This window comes from Anopheles gambiae, chromosome 2 (genome assembly GCF_943734735.2).
Source record: "Anopheles gambiae chromosome 2, idAnoGambNW_F1_1, whole genome shotgun sequence".
Lineage (NCBI taxonomy): Eukaryota > Metazoa > Arthropoda > Insecta > Diptera > Culicidae > Anopheles > Anopheles gambiae.
In genome coordinates, this window is record NC_064601.1 from 83,479,292 (window position 1) to 83,500,774 (window position 21,483).

At 41.3% G+C, this 21,483-nt stretch overlaps 1 protein-coding gene across 2 annotated transcripts in view; it reads left to right on the top strand.

Annotated features, from left to right (window-relative positions):
* Positions 1 to 21,483, top strand: part of LOC5667116 (uncharacterized) — a 79,513-nt gene that overhangs the window by 47,641 nt on the left and 10,389 nt on the right. Inside the window, exons 3-6 of one of the 2 annotated variants that reach the window (XM_061644034.1) lie at positions 11,994 to 12,532; positions 12,666 to 12,822; positions 18,314 to 18,909; positions 19,767 to 19,911. In XM_061644034.1, coding sequence (XP_061500018.1) covers positions 11,994 to 12,532; positions 12,666 to 12,822; positions 18,314 to 18,909; positions 19,767 to 19,911 — 1,437 coding nt within the window. The remainder of the gene's footprint in view (positions 1 to 11,993; positions 12,533 to 12,665; positions 12,823 to 18,313; positions 18,910 to 19,766; positions 19,912 to 21,483) is intronic. The other variant, XM_061644035.1, reaches the window with a different exon arrangement.

Genomic DNA, 21,483 nt, shown 5'->3' on the forward strand with positions numbered 1-21,483 from the left:
TGCATTAGTTTTTACGCTTTTGAATAAGTGGAGTGTTGCTGTAATACTTCTTCTTCTTTGGCACAACAACCGCTCAAGGTCAAGGCCTGCCTGTACCCACTTAGTGAAGTGAGCTTGGCTTTCAGTAACTTATTAATTACCATAGCAGGATAGTCAGTCCTACGTTTGGTTTAGTCCCTTGGTTTAGTCCTTGTTTTTTGCGAAACGTAACCCGGAAAGCATTCTTCAATTATGAAATACGTAACGTTTCGACGTTACCAACTTTAGGCTAAGGTACTTTTTTCATCAACTTGTTTAATGATCTTTAATCTCATTGAATGATCTGGACGGTTCTGACAACACATAAGTTAACAACAGATCCGTCGTGGGTTCAAGCCTAGAATTGACCGTTCTCCCGTAGTTTCTGTATATGTCTCGAAAGCCCGTATAGGTCGACATGTCGTTCGTAGGACGTCCAGTCAAGTAGAAGAAGCAGAATAAGAAAAGAATCTGGTTGAACATTACGTTATTGAATTGCATATTCGGCTATTCTTTCATGAGATTGCATGAACTTTTATCGTAAGAGTAATATTTCTCGAATTTCGAACATCATTAGACGTATAAACGAGTCCTTTAATTTAGTGGACGTTTCGTTCGATGTTGTGATTGCAAATGAACTTATCTCTATAACAATAGAAAGTATGATAAGTACGGTAAATTGTGTTTACAAGATTCAGTTTACAATTCATATCAACAAAGTTTCCGATCGATTGTGTCATAGATGTGAATAATTATTTATAAGAAGTAGAATTTTACATAACGTAAAAATAGCTTTGAAATTCAAACAGTGGGCCCTTTTTCCTTTTCAGATCGTTAGTTGAAATTTCAGATCTTTATTTGTCAGCATTTTATAGCAGCTTTCGAGCAGCTATTAAAGTGGATATAATATAAGATTTAGGTGGGATTATCCGAAGGTGTATTTATTTAGAAGGTGATTATTTTTATCGCTTCTGCTTCTGAATGAAGGTTTTAAGAGTGTTGTGTGTATTCGTAAAGCCACCAAAAAACCTGTTTGAGTTCACCCGTCTTATCAATAAGTGACGTTCAAATTTGGTTATACAAAACAAGCTATGAGGCCACCTGGTCAACCTACACTTTGATTCTAGATTCCTCCACCTGATCTCTTTGATGCACTTTGGAATAAATGAAAACACACCCTTGTTTTGAAATTTGTTTTGAGCAGGTACTCGAATCTAATTCTAGTTTTGAGGGTGAAATAGTCTAGGCTAAAAATCGCAAGCTAGTTTTGTGTGTGATTTTGTATGGAGTTTTGACATGATTTGAGCCGCCAACTGTCAAACTCCATATAAAAAAGGCTGGCTAGTATCGTGGATAGTTCCAGTATTTTGAATTTCAGATGCTGGAAAAGAGATTTTTGTAGAAATGATGACTGTCTTCTCAGATTGTTAATTCCTTCCACCTTAAAACCCATATAAAATTAGCTGCCACACCTTTTTCGAGTGACTTGTTGTATAAAACTCAGTACTTAATACTTATTATACTTAACTCATGAAAACCAGCTTTTTTTACTCAGCAATATCAGCCAAGCAATCACTAAAAACAAAAGTTCAACTTGCCAAAACAAGTATAAAATGTCTGCAAATTCTGCAAAACTTTTACACCCATACGGAATTCAATTATTTTCTTCAAAAACAAAGGACAATAAGACGACGAAAGCTCACCCTCTTACATACTACAAAGGAACGTGAGGATGCAATTTGTGAAATTTTCAACAGAAGATCAATACGCACGGTATTGATACGGTAGCAGTTGCCGGCGGCAGACACTTGCCATTTGTTGAGCGAAATCCGGCGACGGTCTCAAACACGAATGCAACAAATGCTACCATTAGTTTGATTCGATGCGGGACCTCCCAGGCGCACACGGTGGACAGCGTTTGGAAATCACACCGCCGTGAACAAATTGATTATATTTAATCCTCCTGCCCTGTTCCGTTTCAAGTTGGCAACTTCAACAAAGCGACGGTGTGGTCCCATCATACTGATGGTAGCACATTGAGCCAACTAAGCTTCGATGCACTTCCTACATTCGGTCGCTCGGTGTCTTGCGTTTCAGTAAACAGAGCAGCAATCTCCTTCGCAGCAAACGAGATCAATTACGCTTAATTGATTGTCATGAATTGGAGCTTAAAATTTTAATGATACACAGGGAAGGAAGGTGAACCAGGGGGGCAGGGCTGGGAGTTTGATGATGTGCTAGTCTGGGTAGCAAATTCCATTATCCTTCATCGGACAGCAAGGCACTGGTCAACACCTTTTCCATTAAGATGAGCAAGCAGGGAGGCGAGACTAAGGTGCGAATTTGACATGCACAAAACTTGTCTATCATACGAAAACATAAGACAGAGCAGAGAGAGATAGAGGGCAGGATGTGATGCATCGAGAGAGTGGTGTATGGGGATAAGAAAACTATTTCTTTTTTCTTCTTCACATTTAATTTAAAAACATTGCAATCTCATCGCTTGTTCGTCTTTTCCATCATCGCTTAATCTGGTTTGAGTGCTGTAGCACAACAGCACAATAACATGCACTACCGAGAGGATGGGAAAGGTTTCCTTTGCCGGAAAAAGAAAATAAAAACAAACTCTTCACGCAACAATGGAGTCGAAGGAATGGAAATATTTCAATTAACCAGATTACTGGTACGGGTGAGCAGCTAGCAAAGGATTCGTGCACCGTAAACGCAAAAGCGAATTAAGCGGCAAAGCCTGAACACCGTGTGCGCGGCTCCCTACACGCTCCCGGGGCAGTGCTGGTGGTGTTAAGTAATAAACAAATTGCATTCGTCCTGCATGCTCTTGCGTGCATGGACGCATGACAAACGGGAGCCAAACAGGTAGCACTTGGGAGGCAGAACTTGAAGAAATCCATTGTCCTGTGAATTGACAGCCGGCGTTGTTGAGACACACCACCGTAGCCGGTAGCGCGCTGCCATCTTCCCCCGTTTTCATTTGCCAATGGAAAATGAATGCAAAACTTCTACCAACGAGGATGTGCTCGCTCGATGCTTCATAGCATTATCGTGTCTGTTTCCAATTATTTGTTCGTCTCAGTAGTTGCAGCATTGCTATCGTCGTGCAAGCTCGATGTAGCTTGGACTGCCCGGGCGCAGCAGTTATAATTGATCTCTAAATCTTGTCGGGTTAAGGGAAAAACTGATCCCACCACAAGCATCTGAAACCGGAAAGTAGGTTGACAGTTTGGTAGAGTGTCTGAGTATGAAAGGGTTTTAAGCTTGTTTTTTTCTGGTCCCATCGTTACCGCCTCTCCGCTCCGAAAGGAGTCGAATGTGTCCGTATGTTTGGTACGGACGGTTCCGGTGGTTTTCATTTACTTCTACAGCCCGGGCCGTCCCAGTCGACTGAGCTGGCTGGCAAAGTTTGTCGGTAACATGAGCCGAATGTGAAATGGAAGGAGATGGTGTACCGCATCATAAGCTGCTTGCGAGTGCTACTAGTGTACGAGCGCACTCGATGCAAAGTGTACGCGGGGGGCTTTGTCGTACAAATGCTTCAAATGCTGTTTGCAGTCTACACTGATGCAAACGGAAACATATAGTCGCACACGATCTTACCCCGCTGCTTGGGTTTGTTCAGTTTTGAATGCAATGCATCTGCTACTGTGCACACTGTGCATCTGTAATGTTTTGCACTCGGGACGTACAGGAATCAAGCGCGATTTCTCGTTTTTTACGTCTCGCTTCGTTGAAGCAAGTATGATTTATTCCTTTACGAACCGTTTGTTTTTTTGTATGTTGCTGAATACAACCATATTGCATTGATTACAAACAGACGAAACGAAAAAAATAATCCCCCGCGATCCAGAGCGTGGTTTAATTGTGGCAAAATACATGCATTGTATTCATTTTCAATTCAATGGCATACATAATTTTCATTTTAAATGAATGGTGTTAAAATTGGTATGAAATCATGTATTGAAATCGGATTGCCAGACACAACGGCCGCACAATGTTTGATACTGTAATTAATAGTGGATGGATCTTTCCACTTGTACGCTTGCACTCCATCGTAAAAAGTGTGCTGAGGTAAATGGGTGAATAGGACGTATGCAACGAACTTACAATTGCAAATTGAAAACAATGCTTGTTTGTACTTGGGATAGATGGCTGTGTCCATCAGTATATTAAACTGTAAAATTATCATAAAAAATATCTTTTCAAAAACAATACAATAAGTTGTTTTGTAATATGTTCAACAATTCGAAAAATTAGTATTTGTTTGATAGATAGGTTTTACAACATGTTATAGTATATCTGCGCGGAGTTCTATACATACCAGATCTGAATAGCGTTTCTAAGTGACTATGTTGTTTATGCATAATTGCACTCGGTTATCATGCATGCACTCGGTTATCAAAGTCTCTGTAAAAAAAAACCCAGAAATCAGAGATTCAATGTCTATTTTTTTGTAATTGAAATAAAAAAATAAAACAAAACATAATTTACGCTGGAAATGATTAAAACGAAGGAACGCATTCATTACTTAAAATATATGTACAGGTATTCCCCGATATTCGTTCATTTGTTCGATTTTTAAAATACTTTTCAATCTTTTAAATATCGCTTAAAACATGGGCTCTAACCGTGAACACATATATGTGATTGATACGTGATGTCTAACCTAACATTATATTAGAACAAAGACCATTCTCTGGGATCTTTGTTCCTCATTGAGTGTAACTAATAAATAAATAGATAAATACGCCATACGCGATGTAGCTATACAGTCTGTTCCAGAGTTACGCGGATTCCTCGGGAACGCACAAACCGCGTAACTCGAGAATATACTGTACGCTATTTTATAAGTTTGACAGTTCTTTGAGCAAATTGTACTAATTTGACACATCGAATGTCAAAGGTTAAATTAAATTCCCTTTTGGTCGAATTTTAAAACCCACTTCAAAATGTATAACATTGCAATCTTCAGTTGAAATCAGATCAAACAACTAATTTAGTGGCTAAAACCTACCACAACAAGCAAAATTGTACGAAAACTAGCTATAATTTGACTGAAAACCTCGAAATTCGACTTACGCTAAAATTTGCGATACGCTATTTCCTCTGGTACGCATTAATTGCGTATATCGGGAAATACCTGTACTCTATAGGATATATTCCTTTCCCATATTGTTGATGAAAGCTTGTGATGACAGAAAGTAGCCATGGACCGACCAACCCTGCTCAACCTTGTACTCATATTTGAGTGACCAGCCAAAGTAAGCTTATCAGCGGTTACATTGACGCCCCGATAATTCTAGAACAAATTAATTTGCAGGTACCTAGTAGGAATCTAAGGCAACCTCCCTTATTTAGTACTGATTTTAGGTCTACGGTATTTGGTTCTAATCATCCACTTTTGAAAAGGATTAACTCGTATAGCTCTGTTAACAGCATTGTCGATCCTAGCGTAAGCGTAAATGTACTAACACAAACTTTGCGAAGCCTTTACTGACGAGTTAAATTCTTATTATTTTTATCAATTCATTCAGCTTTTATTTATTTCCTCATGAGTTCAGTGTTTATATTAGTAGGGAATCTAGTATTAAGTTATGGAGGCCAGCATGGCTTGATAACTTTGTTAAATAAATAAATAAATAAATAAATAAATAAAGATGGTTGGTTGGTTGTTTGATTTATAGAGTCTTTGAGCATATCTCCTTCATTCGTCTTTATATATCAGCCAAAGAAAAAGAAGAAAACTGAATAGCGTTTCTAATCTAACATCACACTAGATGTATCACACTAGATGAAGAACAGTTACCGTAACTATTGGTTAATGTTAGCAAACCAGAACGTCAAATTAATGTAATAAGTTAAATACACTAAACAGAGGCGGTCATGTCCGAAAGGCGGTAATAAGGATTTTAGAAGCAAACAAAAACCTGAAATGTATGGAAAATGTAATTAAAAGTTCTTGGTATACTAATCCACACTTCTACACAATTATTTATGTCTGTTTGCGGAGTATTTTCAATTTAAATTAAAAGGATTAAGTATTTGATTCCATTTCGATTGACTCACTCATTATGGAATTTGTGTCGAGAAATTTTGTACGTACAGCATTTGTTAATCCTACAACATGCAACATTTCTCCCCAAAGCGATAGAGAAAATATCCACCCAAGCGGTAAACGTTCTGCACCCATTTTGCCGTCAAATAAATCCACTTCTTCGACAAACCGTCTCATGCTGAAGATGCAGGAACACAGACACACTCACTTAAGTGTGTAGTGCGCGTAGAGCGTGTTCTAATTGCCATTTCCTTATCTAATTGCTTGGAGGGAACTGGCGGGCGCTTCGTACCACAGAAGCACCCCGATGCACCAATAGGCGTACCTTCCCATAGAATGAATATATTACCCTCGACACACTCAGCAGCACACTTGAATTGTGAACCTGTGCCCTGGCAACGACGCATCATTGCATGTATGCTTGTGTTGCTCCTACTTGCACCTTGCATACCCTCGTTCTAGAACAAACGAAACTATTATGCTGCAATTAAATTGTTGATTTATCAACGCTGAGTATAATTTATTTTGTGCGCCACATTCGATATTTACTTCGAAAAACATGTGTTCCTTGGCATAGATCAGCAAAGATGGAATGGCTGTTTGAGTTTTGCAAAATTACCCAACCACACCACAATGTGTCGTTCATTAGGTAAACAAATTACAACACACACTTCTTTCCTAACAATGTGTATTTGATAAATAATCGAAAGTGTTCAACAACACTTGCTAGGGAGCAAGCTAATTAGAAGAAAATGTGTTCATTCTTCATTTGTTGTGAAAACATCGGTACAGCGTACCGTGCGCACACACGGCGGTTTGTTCCTAATGCAATCGATCGAAGAATGTCTACCCGTAGCAAAGCGTTCATAAGATTCAAACCAAACGAGCGTCTGCTAATGAATTACAACCTTTTGCCATTTATCGAGCTTGTGAGAAGGGCTGTTACCTCCGAGGAAAACTCCTGATCACGATCCTAGGAGGCAGAGATAAAGGGATAGTGCTCTATAAGAGCCGTGACTGTAAAACTACCATCGCAATGAATCTCAAGTTGAAATGAAATTAAAAATTTATCGTCCATGTCGGCCATCTGAGCGAACCAAAGTGTGGAGTGCCTATATGTTTGGATACGATCCAAAAGGAGACGAAATAAAAAAATGACCGCCAAGCGACAAGTGTGTCCGCAAATGTTAGATTGGGCCGTTTGTGTGCATAAAATGTGGGTGAATTTTCGCCCCCGAGCAATGCGACGAAATCTTTCCAGCTATAGTCACGGTTCTGGCCACTTTCAGGCGGGGTAGTAAGAGCATTGTGGACATTATTCCCGTAATTCAACATCCAATCTGACTACCGAGTCAAAGACCAAGACCGTCCGGCATGACCTAACCGAACCATATGTAAGGATGGATGGAGCAGGGGGTTTGGCTCAAAAATCGCTGCCTAGGTGGAATGCACAGTTACCCCCCTCCCCCAACGGTGCATGTGGAACAGAATGTACGCAAATCCGGATTGTACGCGATGGCATGAAAATGAATAACTCAGACCGGTGGAATCGTGACGCTGTGTGCGATCTATCTTCACACAAGGGCTTCTGTACGGCTTTGCTCACCGCTCACCGATGCGGCAGCACCCCAAAGCTCAACCCCCGGCAATGGGAAAGCCCCCGTTCGTAGGGATAAAAGCGAATTAGAATATGCAAAATATGGACCCACCCAGAAGCATACTAGCACGTTTTCTATTCCACTTAGGCGAGCAGGCAGGCACCCGAGGCTGTTGCCGCGGTCGCGTTCTGTTCTGCTCTCTTCCGCGCGTAATTAGTGCTAGAACACAGACGACTTCTCGCTCTCGGCTCGGAACTTCCCATAACCCGGAAGAGCGTGGAAATGTACAGCAAAAAAACGAACGAAGCAAAAACCATCACGTAAGAACTTCTACAACTTGCGGCTCTGCAGGGATAAATCATACCCCCGGTGGTACCGGGTGCATTCGGGCACCGGGTTGTACATTATTCCTTCCTCCTTGTTTTGCTGCAACCATGTCGCGCGGCGGGGCTGGTGGCTGCGTTAGGACTGGTGGTAGGCTTTTGTGGGTTTGCCGTTGGAAAAGTGGAAAAGCACTTTCGAAACACTGAACATGTATCGGACCGCTGCTACACTGTTTGAGGATGGATGGGTGTGTATGTGTAAAAGGTGTAGTAGGTTATATCGATACGATACGATCGTATGCATGGGAACGGAGCGATGCATATATGCACTTACACGTTCGGTGGGCCGGGCAGGGCCGCCGTTTTGTGCCCGGTTCCACACATTCCTGTGAGTCTAAAATTAGTTTGACATACCATGAATCTTTGATCAGAAGTAGGCTGCCTTTGGAGAAAGTTGGTTGTAAATGTCACGAAATTTCTTCTGAACATTTGATAATTTTAAAGCATAAGTTATTTAATTGGCTGTAGACTTTTACACCGTTTTTGAGCCCAAGTAAACACTTTTAAGGGGCTTTAGAACATTGTGCAACTGTAAGGAATCATCTGACGTCCAACTGAAATGCTGATGCATATCTAAACATTCTTCAATCGTAACTAAACAATTGAAACCCCCAAGTTTACCCATTGAAACCCCCTAGTAATAAATAGCGCACTGATCGATGTGCGATCATTTTCCCTTATTCTTAATTATTGAGATATGAACAAAGATATGTTTACAAAGATTACACTATCTGCGTCTTATTATGTCTAAAATTCTTTGTTGTCTTTATTGTTCTTACTTACATTGAACTTATGTAGGAGCACAAAAAATATAGTTTATTAATAAAATAAACAGTCAAAACGATTACTTTACCGAGTGTGACAAATAAAGCCATCATTCATTTATACAATAATATGTATCATGTACTGATAACAGAGATGTATCCTTGGCTGAGTACATTCAATCACTCGCTATTTATGGTTTGAGTTTGTACCGGATATTATCCCGATTACCCGTCGAAAAAATGGGTATTTGCTTGTAAGGCAAAGATCGCTCGGAACTGCGTTCGTTAGATTTCTTAAATAAAAAGTTTCAACGAAGGTCTAAATGAAATTATAAAGCAGTTCTTTTGCACCAACATTCCATCAAACATACAAAGATGAACACATACTGTACCGTGACAAAAAAAAATCGAAAAAAAATCGCAAATCGAAAAGCGGGGAAAAGCATTGCTCTATGTTACATAAAAGGATTTTTCGTATGGGCTGATGCTTTCTTGGAAAATTGGCTCTACTTTTTGTAGCATGCGCTCGTTTCTCGGTTGTACTTGGTGCAACGGTTATACGGTGCACCACAATATTGATGAAGTGTAAGATTTTGTACAACCGTTGGAATCTCATAAATGCTTGCACGCTATAAATATCTATCGTACTTAATACTTTTGTCACAAAAATAAAAAGGTACTTACATTGGAAGCAAACCGGCTACATTGTATATTTGTGGAGCATTATCACAAGCGTTTAAAATTTCTTCTTCTTTTTGGCTCAACAACCTTTGTCGGTCAAGACCTGCCTGTGGGCTTAGCTTTCAGTGACTTATTGATTTCCCCCATAGCAGAATAGTCAGTCCTACTTTATGGCGGCACGGTCCATTCGGGGATTGAACCCATGACGGGCATGTTGTTAAGTCGTACGAGTAGACGACTGTACCACCAGATCGTCTCACTGTTATGGTTTAAAATTTACTGTCATGGAATTTAGATTTAAAAACATAATACAAAGCATTAAAAATGCTTACCTCAATGAAATTACCTCATTACGTTTTAAAAAGTAAATTAAAGTAACCAACATCAGGAATGTGAACGATTATAAAATAATTTATTACATGAATGATATAGTAGGCATTTGGTGACTGATGTGCTGTATTGCTAAACAAAAATAAAAACCTATTTAAGAGTATTTGCATTGATTGAAATTATTTTCTTGTTTTTTTTCTGTCTTATTTAAGCCAAAAGTATAGTACAAATAAATCAACATAAATATTTTTCAGATTTCCGTACACAATCCAACATAAGTTTTACATGAGAAAAAATGTATGTTATATAAAAAACGATTTAACATACATTAAAACCTGTAAATACTTGAACAAAACTACCAGGGGACCGCCCCAAGCGACCAGACAATCAATATTTAATATTGTTTAGGAATGTGCGTTACGGTTACCCATAGTCCGTGTAGTTGAAATATTTTAACTGCGTTTTACGTAATTGCATTTTTATCGGGCTGTGCGTATATTTGACAGTTTCTGTTTTGTATGTATTGGTGCGATTAGGATAGCGGGAAAAGATCGATCGAATTTAGATACAAGAACCGACACCAACGGCTTTGCGTAAGCACACAAAAGTGTCGTGTCATAATTCAATAAAGCAGTTTTAAGTAAAACGTATAAAAAAGCACAACGTAGGGGGTTTGCGTGATCAAATATTGTTTATCCAATCGGTTAAAAGTTTATCCTTCAATCGTTTTCAATATAGTGAAAAGGCATTATCTAAAGCACTTATTAAAATGACCCACCTCTGTACAAATCTAAACCCTCTTCATTCTGTCAGCTACCTAGATATTTTGTAATTAGGCCATTTATAGCAAAATATATATAAATTATCTATGTGGAATGTCACAACACATTTTCAATCGAACTTTATTAAGCCTGACAATGCATTAACCTTGTTTGTTGACCTCAATTTTCATACCATTCGCCCCGTGTAACAGTTCGCTATCCTTAACAAATATTTCCCTACATTGCGAAACGTTGCTAATTAACCTCCGGTATTTGATGCATGCAATCTTTCAGACAACCTTGACTCCCTCCGCATCCATCCAAAGCGTGCATTCATCTGAATGCAGCATGCTATTTTCCTTGCGGCTGCCTAACGATGCAAGGATGCCACATTTTTTTTCAGATTGTTTACTGTTATGCACGCACATTAACATAATTATCATTTACACATTCTGCCGTCAAAGTTTACATTCACGGCACGAAATGCCAATTAAATTGGGCTCCATCTCGCTCGATTGTGTTTGCATCTGCTAATTAATGCTATGCTGTGATTACTTCATAAAGGGCACAAAGGCAAGCGTGCCAATGAACGTATCGCGGTGACAATGGTAACGTTTTAATAGGAAATTGTACTATTTTTTAAAGTAAAGCGTACATTCTTTATAAATAATATGTTTTAAGCGAAGCTGTCCAACCGCAACCTGCTTTGTTTGATAAGTAGAGATGTACGAAACACATACAATGCACACTCTTTTTGTATGCACTATACCACTTATCTTCCCACTTATCCCGTCAACTTCACAACCTCACAAACTCGGTAATGCAATTAATAACCCCGTTCGCAAACGGAATGATAAATAATTTATAACAAAGGTTGCATACCCACGCCCCGATGCGCTTCACTTGAGACGAGTGCAATAATAGCGACATATCAAGCTCGCATGAGAAATGGATACAAAATTATCCTGACAGGGAGATTGCTTTGCCTGCGGGCTTCCGGTAGCTCGGGATTTCCAGCTTGCAACTGTGAATGATACAGAAATCTCTGCCGTTAGTCGTTATCTATCATTTTACAAATTCTTGTCCCGACGCCTTCCGAGCTGCCCTTTACCGGCTCGGAAAGTGCTGTTCCGAGCCTTGCGCAAGCAAGTGCACCATCATTAATCATAATTATTACATGCATTTACGGTTTTACTTATTTCCTTTCTGTTTCTTTTCACTCTTCTCCTTTTCTTCCCGGTTTTGCTTGGCGTGAAATGGTCGCTTCCGATTCGCCGCACCGCCCCCGATGTCGCCGTACGAATGCATCCGTGGGACGGATTTGCTCCGTACGCTTCCGTATCGCGGAACGGGTTCACCACCACATCCTCCTTGTGTCATCTTCCCAGCCCGGCGTTCAGCAATCGGACCGCTCTGCTGCCAGTGGTGGTGAAAAAGCGCGACAAACCCGTCGCTACCAGCTGACAGTGATCGATATACTGGCGGACTACATCCGGTTCCGGTGTGAATCGGTGACCGGCCTGCATCCACCCGTCCAGCCGGCCACGCTGCTGCGCGAGTGTAACCGGATCGTGGGCAGCATGTTCGTAATCTTCGACGGTAGCATGGAGCTGATGGCGCTGACCCTACTGCGCCTGCCGCCGGACCGTCAGCACACACTGCTGCTCTATCCCGTGTTTGAGAACGTTCTTACCCAGGCCGGCACGGCCCCGGCCGACTACGACACCATACCTGGGTACGTCCGGATGCTGCTTTGCTACAAGCGCTGGAAGTCACTCGTGCACGGACGGGACGAAAAAGCTGCCATCGATGCACACGCCAACCGGCTGCTGCCCGGACGCTGTCCAACGGTTCGGCACACCTCCGACCTGTGCTTCCTGCGCCTGCTGCCACCCGTACCGCCCGGTCAGCGGGCGGCCGAAACGCGGTAAGTTGTGCTCTCGCGTTGCGGTGCGGTGCGTTTGCGCTCCACCTGTCAGATCAATCAACTTTCAGACGGGAGTGGACACACCGGCTAACTGTTACCTTCCCTCCCCCCACCCCCGCCAAACGCTTCGTAGCTATCTGCTGGTCAACGATCTGTTCAATTTGGAGCACTGCATTGCACAGTTCCGACATCATCATCGTCGCACATCGGTGGGCGGACACACGGGCGGTCGGGACGAATCAACCGCGAAGCAGCAACGCGACAACGGCTCCAATCGTCAGCGGCATCTGGTGAGTGTGCTGGCCTGTGTCCGTTGATGATTGCGTTTGTGTGTGTGTGTGTGTGTGTGTGTGTGTGTGTGTGTGTGTGTGTCCATTTCAGCACGAGGGGTCCAAGCTGATGACATCATCAATCGATAAGTTAATCCTCTTCATCAAGGCTTTCAGTTCGCCGAGTGACATCTCGCCCGGGTGTGATGAGCGACTCGCACAACCTAAAAACGCGCCAATCGTAGCGTACCTGTCACTTTAGATTCTATCCGAGAGTTTCCGTTTTACTCCCGCGGGGAGAATGGATACAGACTGTTGATATGGGGAGTGTGTGTGTGAGAGAGAGAAAGGGATTTATAGTATGTGGATCAGCCGTAACCAAGCGTTCACGGCGTAATTCTTCCGAACGAGGGTGTTTATTTCCTACCCCATCGATTGCTTCAATCTTCTGCCGAGATACTATTGAAACGGTCTTTCTGGGACGGTCCATTCTGTCGCTGGTGCACATAAAACATAGCAATTTCGAGGCTTGATGCGTTGGCTATCAATCTAGTCGATATGAGGTGCAACGTGGGAAGCTTTTAGTAAATACTCCCCCACCCGTTGGGATTGTACAGAGGCTCAGACACAGAGGCACATAAATATACAGTGTTGGACAGAATAAGTACAACTGGTTAAACGTTGCTGGGAAATATGGTTATATTATGATTTGTTCTTTACCTTCAAACAGTATAAAAGAAGTTTAGTAGCTTATGTAGCCCTCAGAAATCAGTATTTGTTATTTTATCATAAAAAATCTTGCTTTCCTACATTTTATTTATTCGTCTAGCAACGCAATCGTACATCGTTCGTCCGACAAATCGTCCTTCCTTTTGACCAGACATTTTTAACTTACATATTTCATCCTTTTTTAATAAAAAGCAACATTCCTTAAAATCCATTAATTGTTACTTATTTTCAAATGATTTCACCTATCATTTATTGACTTATGTTTTGATCCAAAAATTCATTTCATTGAACTAATCCATTCATAGCCGTTCATCATCCATAGCAAATATGTGGAGCAAACTTTAAAAACTTAGATATTAACTTAAACTTAATTAAAGCTTACTTGTTTGTAAATCTAAACTTGAACTGTTTGTTAAAGTTCATTACCTATAAATTAATCTTATTGCCTATCACCATCATCACTAGTTTTTGCAAATAATAATTGTGATATTTCCTTAGAGAAAATTTAATATTTAGTCATTTGGGTAAATAAACAATACGAAGAAATTTAAAATAAATTAAACTTTACTCAAAAAGATTAAGGTCCTTGGACCATTCAAAATCATCAAATTTCATAAAAGATCACAATTAAAGTCTCATTTACTTTATTTTATTTTTTTTTTCAATGGATTAAAAGATCAATTCTACCACACGCAACTAAATATGAAGATAATATTTTCAACAATGATAAATAATTATTCTTATTCATTCTTTCAAACGAAAATTTATTTGCAAAAACCTTATTGGTTGAATGAATCAAATTATAGGATCAATTAATATATGCACCTGTTTTCCAGCATTTACCCTTTGTACATTGATTTTGTCCAATACTGTACAAGTACACCGTTATCAACGAACAAACTACCCTAGCTGTGGAACTAGTTACAACGATTGTTGCTTGTAATTTATGCGCACACAAACCGTGCTCCATATTGCTGTATATTTATTGCTTGGTGATTGGTTGGGCATAGTTCTAGCAGAGATAGTTTATTTTTTCAAAAACCTTTTTAAACATATCGCGATACATTTTATCTCTGTGCAGAAAAGAAAACTACCCCCGACTGCATCGAGCACAGTCGCTTGCGTAGGTGTCGGTGCATATAAATACGTCACACGAACGGTGGCGAACAAATCGCGCAAACCATAAATAATGCACACACCCCCGTTTGCTCCACATTTGCCAAGCAAAAAACAAAACGTATATAACGCAGAGCAGCATAGAATGTTCATGTGAAACGATATTTCGTCCCTAAACAATGTGTTCAGCATACGGTTCCGAAACGGTGTACCAAATCGTATGATGCCGGGTACTTATGTCTCTATATGCTATCAACATTCGACTAGCTCTACCACTGCCGAACTAGCCATTAAATTAGCATGTAATGTCGAAACATTGAAGCCATGGAACATGAGTGTAAAATAGAATTCTATAGTCGGTGTAATGTAGAGAAGCGCACTGTTTTAATGACACCTTTATCCGAACGGTTCAGTTTGCTCGGCTGGTTTGCGTGGCAAAAACTAATTATAGCAAATCTAAATGGAAATGATTAGAATCAATCCCATAGTTATTGTTTTTTTTTCTAGTACATTTAATTAAACCCCTATTTTAATACAACCCATGTGTGTCCTTTGATCATATGCTTTCAATTAAAACTTATAACCTATTACCTATCAATTATAACATAAAAATCATATTTTGTCACACAATGTTCGGGAGATTGTGTTCGTTTTGCAACTAGCGTGACGGTCTGCGTGTAAACGGCTTTCCATTTTAATTAACTTTTGATTCAATTGTACTGCTGCAGGGCTTATGAGATTAATGCCATGCGTCAATTCGCTAATACCGCGCACCCACCCTTCATCTGGGAGTGAGGTGGTGCATTAAACGATTTAAAAAAATCACCGAAATTGATTTTACAAAGCCATTTGTTTCATTTTTCATCATTGTGTTTGGCCTTCAGCTTAGTGCTTCGGTTTCCTTCCGAATCGCATTGTCACACACAATGTGCTGGTTGTGATTTTTCATTAAAACGGAAATTTACTCCCATCAGCCAGGCATGAACCTTGCTTTCAGCCAGATGCCAAAACGGAATGGATGCTTATTTATTAAATTAACTTTAAGCCTCAGCCACTGACGGAGAGACAAGTTTGCAAACAAATGAATATCTCTTCCAAATTGACGGACATTTATTTAATTTTCTACAAAAAAAGCAACTCTTGACACAGAAGCCATAAAATGGCGGTTTTCGAGTGCTAAATTGCCGTGAAAATAGCGTGCCTATCCAAAGTAACGTCCATTAGCCGAAAGTTGTTCATTAAAAATTTAAACTCAAACCTGGTGGAGCGTTATCATCATCGAGCATGGATGAGGGTCGATATGCTGCTGCTACTGCTGAATTCTCTGTGGTTTACTATTTCATTAAATAACGATTTCCAATTTGATGGCAGTCACTGAGCGCATCTCAACCCATTCGGTGGGCCAGTGATGGAAAAGGAAGCGACGTTGCAAATTAATTCAAATTCACCGACTGCACGGATGGATGATGTTTGTAATATATTGCAATTAAATATTTTATCAATTATTGTAGGCCCCACCGTACCCAAACAGTATCCAATATGGGGCCAAATATTGAGATTCACTCCATGATGATGATGATACGCGAGTTTGTTTTTTGTGTTGTTTCCTGATCGATCAAAATAGCTGAGGTTGATAATGTGCAGTGCTAATAGAGCGATTAGTTTAGCATCAAAAGTTGCTGTAGTTGTTGTTGCACTCGAGAGCGTCCCTTTTGTGTCGGCATGCGAACAGCGGAACCGCTTCTCGCTTGATTGCTGATTGAATACCATTAGGCTAATCTTCCGCCCCAACTGACGGTACGACCGTTACCATGCACTATCGATCGGGTGCGTTATTTCCCGCAAACGCAACTAATTTCCGGACACTTGACATGTGGCGCAAAATTGAACGCGTGCGACACACAATGGCGTTTGATTGGAATGTAAGAGTGGAACGCAATCACAGCTTTGCCTTGCGGCATGAGCTAATCTCGTGCCAGTGCTTGTCATCGTGCCGCGCGTCCCGCGTGTGGTCATCAACTAATAACGCAAATAAAACATGTAATGAAAGGTGTTTAAGCATGGTAAAGAACTAAACTCCTGCGTTGCGGTAGAAGCCGATTTGTATCGGCAAACATCCTTCAGCAGTACACGGAACGTAGTATTTGCCTTCGTGTATTGCACAGCCATCGGTAGTATTTCTTCTACTGCCCCGTGTTGTCCCCCTTCCTTACGTAAAACCGAAACATGCATATCCGCTTCAATCAACAGTTGCGTTGCAGCTGCACTTCATCAATCAAACCAGGTTTGGTGCGGTGTACTGTACGGTAGTAGTACGACACACCCAACACATCTATCAACCAATCAACGCAATTGCGACACGGGTTGCGATTTGCGATAGCAATGCGTAAGTAATTAGTTTGTTGAATCAGTGATGCAGCCTGTGGTCGGTGGTAGATTTGTACGATTTGAGTAGGGGATTGGTAGTTTGAAAATTAAAATGTTCTGGATAAGGTTTGCTGGAAACGCTAATTTCGATAAGTTTAACTGGTTTTAGGAGAATAGCTTATTATTTATTAAAATAAAAATATGAGAATAACAATGAAAATGGATGTAAAAGTACGTTGCAATTTTTAAACTTTAGTTTACTCCATACTGCAAAATTCCCGCAAATAGAAAATATGTCAACACCGTTACGTTTGTGTTCGCGTTAAATAATTACCGCTTCGCTGTTTCAAAGGAACTCCGCTCACAAGCTCGCGTTCGCGGGTTAAACTTGAACGGCGCTGGACCGTGCGATGCTCTCGGCCGTCGGCGAGAAGCAATTAGCAAAGTTTACATTGACTCAAATCGACCCCAAAGCAAATCTATTAACAAACAAACGAACAAACTAGTCACACACACACATACACTTTCATTAGACGACCCCTACCCAAAGGACATTAAACACAACTTCAAAAAACCATTCGCACGGTCCAGCTGTGTGTCGCGCAAATCGTTTTATACGGTAGAAGAAATGAAAGATGATAAAATATTTCAATTTTCCATACAACAGAACATTCAAGCCAGTTGAAAAAAAAAACGAAGCAAATTTACAATAAGCCACAAAGTGATTATTGCCAGTCTTTGATTTGAACTTTTGCTGTATTTTTTTGTAATTTACCGCTCAACGACGATTGGAACGGTTGTCAAAGTTTTTTTTTCTACTTTTTTTCGGTTTTCGTGCCTTTTCATTAAACGATTGCATACCAATCGGTGCAGCACAGACGCGGAAGAAAACAAACATCCGCAAAAGCAAAAGAAAAACAAACTGAAAGCAAATAAAAGAAATGCCAATAGCACAGCCATCTTCGTTTAACTCATGTTTTTGATGTTTCAATTAATTGCTTCGTTTGTTCCTGTCTTTTTTCTTTCTCTCTCTCTCTCTCTCTCTCTCTCTCTCTCTCTCTCTTTAAATCCCTTTTTCTCTTTCCCTCAATGTGTCCAATCATCAATTCGTACCTTTGCACATGGCTGAACGCTGTCCATCCGGTGTTCGCGGAAATGTTCCTGCTAACCTTGACGCCTGCCGGATGTGTAAAATCTGTGGATGGGCGTATGGGGGGAAATGCTGGCTCCTGTTTACACTTCTGCATCAACACACGCACCACCTCCGTAACCCGGTGGGGATAAAATTAATAAAAAGCAGCAATCGATGGAAATCAGAAGCAATTACATCAATGTGCCGCTGCTGGCCGAGCTGATCGAACGGAAGGGTCAGCTATGGTCTCGAGCCGACGCTGGATGCCTGCAGCAGGAAGCACACTCCATCATCGAGAGCTTGCGATTGATATTTCGCAACCGGGCAGAATTCATCCAACTGACGCTGCTTCGTGTGAAATGCAATCCGGCCGCCGGACCCGCCCTGCTTGGCCCCGTGTTCGAAGCATTTCTCGGCACAACAGCAGCAATGGCGGCCGGCACAACAGCAACGACCTCCACCGGCCTGACCATTTATCGATCAAACGATGTGGAAACGTACGGTCGGCTGCTGCTTTGCTATGCCAAGTGGAAGTCACTGTACTGGCGGGAGGAGGGAGCGACCGTCGGCGAGCCCACCGAGTGGGCCGACATCGATGCAGTCGCACTGACGCAACTGCCGTACGATTTTCCACGTGCCATTTGCCCGCGAGATGCACTGCTGCGACGCATCTTTCCGAGTGGGGCAAAGTGCAACAATGCCGCCAACAACGGTGCAGGTGTGGCGCCAGTCGATGCCAGCAAGCGAAACAATGCTACGACCCGGTAAGTAAGCGCTGCCTCTTCCCTTTTTTCAGCCAGCATGGCATGGCAGGAATCATTCCTATTGAATTCCGGGCTCGAAATTTTGTCCAAATCGAACGATAAGGAATCGAGAAGAGGAAGCAAGAGGAGGAAAGCTAATGAAGAAAGATTGTCATGTGTCGGTTTTCTCGTCCGACAGAACTTCGCATCGTTTGTTGGATAATCCAATGGGAACCGAGAAGCAGCAGAGAATTTTGGTCCTTTTTTCATTCCTAGAATCGATAGCAAGTCGGGCAGCAAAAAGCAGTTTCCTACCGCACAGTACGGCAGCAAGTAGCTGCTAGGAGCGGGCAGGGAAAGAAATTGAATTGAATCATGCCCCTTTTTTCTACTTTACTTCTTTTCCAAGCCATTTTCGCCTCGTTGCACCTTCTCTGGTGCATTTGTTACAGATTGATCATAAGACAGCAACTTTGAAACTACCATAAAAAGGAAGCAATGGATAGGGCTCCCATTGCATGAGCGAATACCGTGGAATACTTTTTGTTTGATATGATTCAGTAAATTTAATCAACGAAGCCCACACAGTTGAATAATACTATTTGCAAAAGCAAATTTAGTTCGTGCCATACGTTACCGAACAAGTAAAAAACGGCCATCGAAGCACTTACCTAAAATAACACAGCAGAGCTTAATTTAAAATGCATTGTGTTGAAATGCATTCACGATTAAAACAGTATTAATTAAAAAAGGCAGCATATAGTGTGATAAAAGATACATAATCGGATCGTTATCGTTTCACGGGCAAACTTTCTCACTATTCTAACGTTCGGTCGGTGTAAATACTACCCCATTTTCCTTCTTCCCTTCCCGAACAGCACTCTTCTTCGCACACTTCCGAAGCGGTCTGATCTGCAGGAGCTATGCTTGAAATTCGCACAGGCGTACCGTTGCGGCCCGGATGCATCGTTACCCGTGGAGGAAGCCTCTGTCCAAGAGCAGCAAGCAACGCACACACCAACGGTAAGTTTATCTCTTCTTGCACCCCACCTCAGGATGGGTTAGGATTCCCGAAATGTTGCCAAATAGTTCCGCTGGGGTTTTAGGCGTAGGCGAAGTTTTCCAGCGCCACACCTCCTGCACCCTGCCTGTGTTTTTGTGTATGGAAGAATGTAATTAGAAGCTAGATTTACCGCTTTGCTGAAGGACGACGGGCGTATGTTTCGGGAGCAGCATCAATGTTGTATACCACCCAACATTATCATCCATGTGTGGGGCACGTTGCAATACCTCGGTAATAGACTAGCAGCACACGCGGCAGAACACTCAACAGCTGGCATCGATTCTTTAGTGTGCGATCAAGTGACGTCGCCCGGGGACACGAGCCGAGCTTTGCACAACTATTCCGGTACACATTCTCTCCATAGGCTTTTCCCCAGGTGAAAGTGGATGGGCTTTCCTCGAACTTTTCCACTCAACCTGAGCTGATCTGAACGAGCGCACTGGAATGTTGGTAGGCGCGTTGCAGTAGACCCGCATAGGTATTGATATCTGTCCACCTAAAACGAACAGAAGAGAGGAAACCCCATTTTGCATGTATGTGAGCCACGTTTGGCAGTTTGTAGTTTTCCATTCTTTCACAAGAAGTGGCATTGCATGCCCCAAGGATATAAAAGTTGCAGATTTTGTTACTATTTTTAGCCGTACGTACAGCCGTTAAACTTGCACATCGGTACAGTCACGTTCAGCTGTACAGTACGTCAGCTTGTAATTTGATTTGCAATCATTAATTAAGCAGTGTGTAGAATCGATATCGGGTTTTTGTAGACAATCTTTTATTGTAGATTCGTTATTGATTTTTATAAGATCTCACTTTGAAACCGTACAGAACGTCGAAAAGGAAGAATGAATTAGAAAGATTTAAAGATTTTTAAGCATTAGATATACGTTTTCAGCTAAAGTTAGAACAATTCTAGTGACAGCTACTATTACAATGCATCATACGCCTAAGTAGTAATCGAACTCCTAAATGCTAGTTCGCACGACTTTAAAACATGCCCGTCGTAGATTCAAGCATAGAATGGATCATCTCTGGTGGTTCTGCGTGGTACCGAATAAGTCTCAAAAGCCTGTATAGGACCGCCTATGTCGTTACGCCAAATAGAAGAAGAAAAAGCAATCTTGTCTGAACATTTTTTATGTTTTAATATTTCAATATTTAAGTTAGAGCCCAGGTCGGTCTGGTGGTACGGCTTAACAACATGCCCATCATGGGTTCATGTCCCGAATGGAACGTGCCCCCATACGTAGGACTGTCTATCCTGCTATGGTAATAATTAAGCCGAGCCCACAGGCAGGATACAGGCAACAGGCAGGCCTTGACGGACAGCGGCTGTTGTGTCGAAGAAGAAGAAGATTTTTGAGTCCAGAATGCATGTTTCGGGAAATTTGACATTTAGTTCAAGTGATGTTATGACTTTTCTTATTTTTACATGATGACACGAACATCAATTTAATAAGTAACTGCCGTTAATAAATTTCGCCATGCATGTCACGATAAAAAATATTTTCTATCTTTCAGTTCACAATCCATAT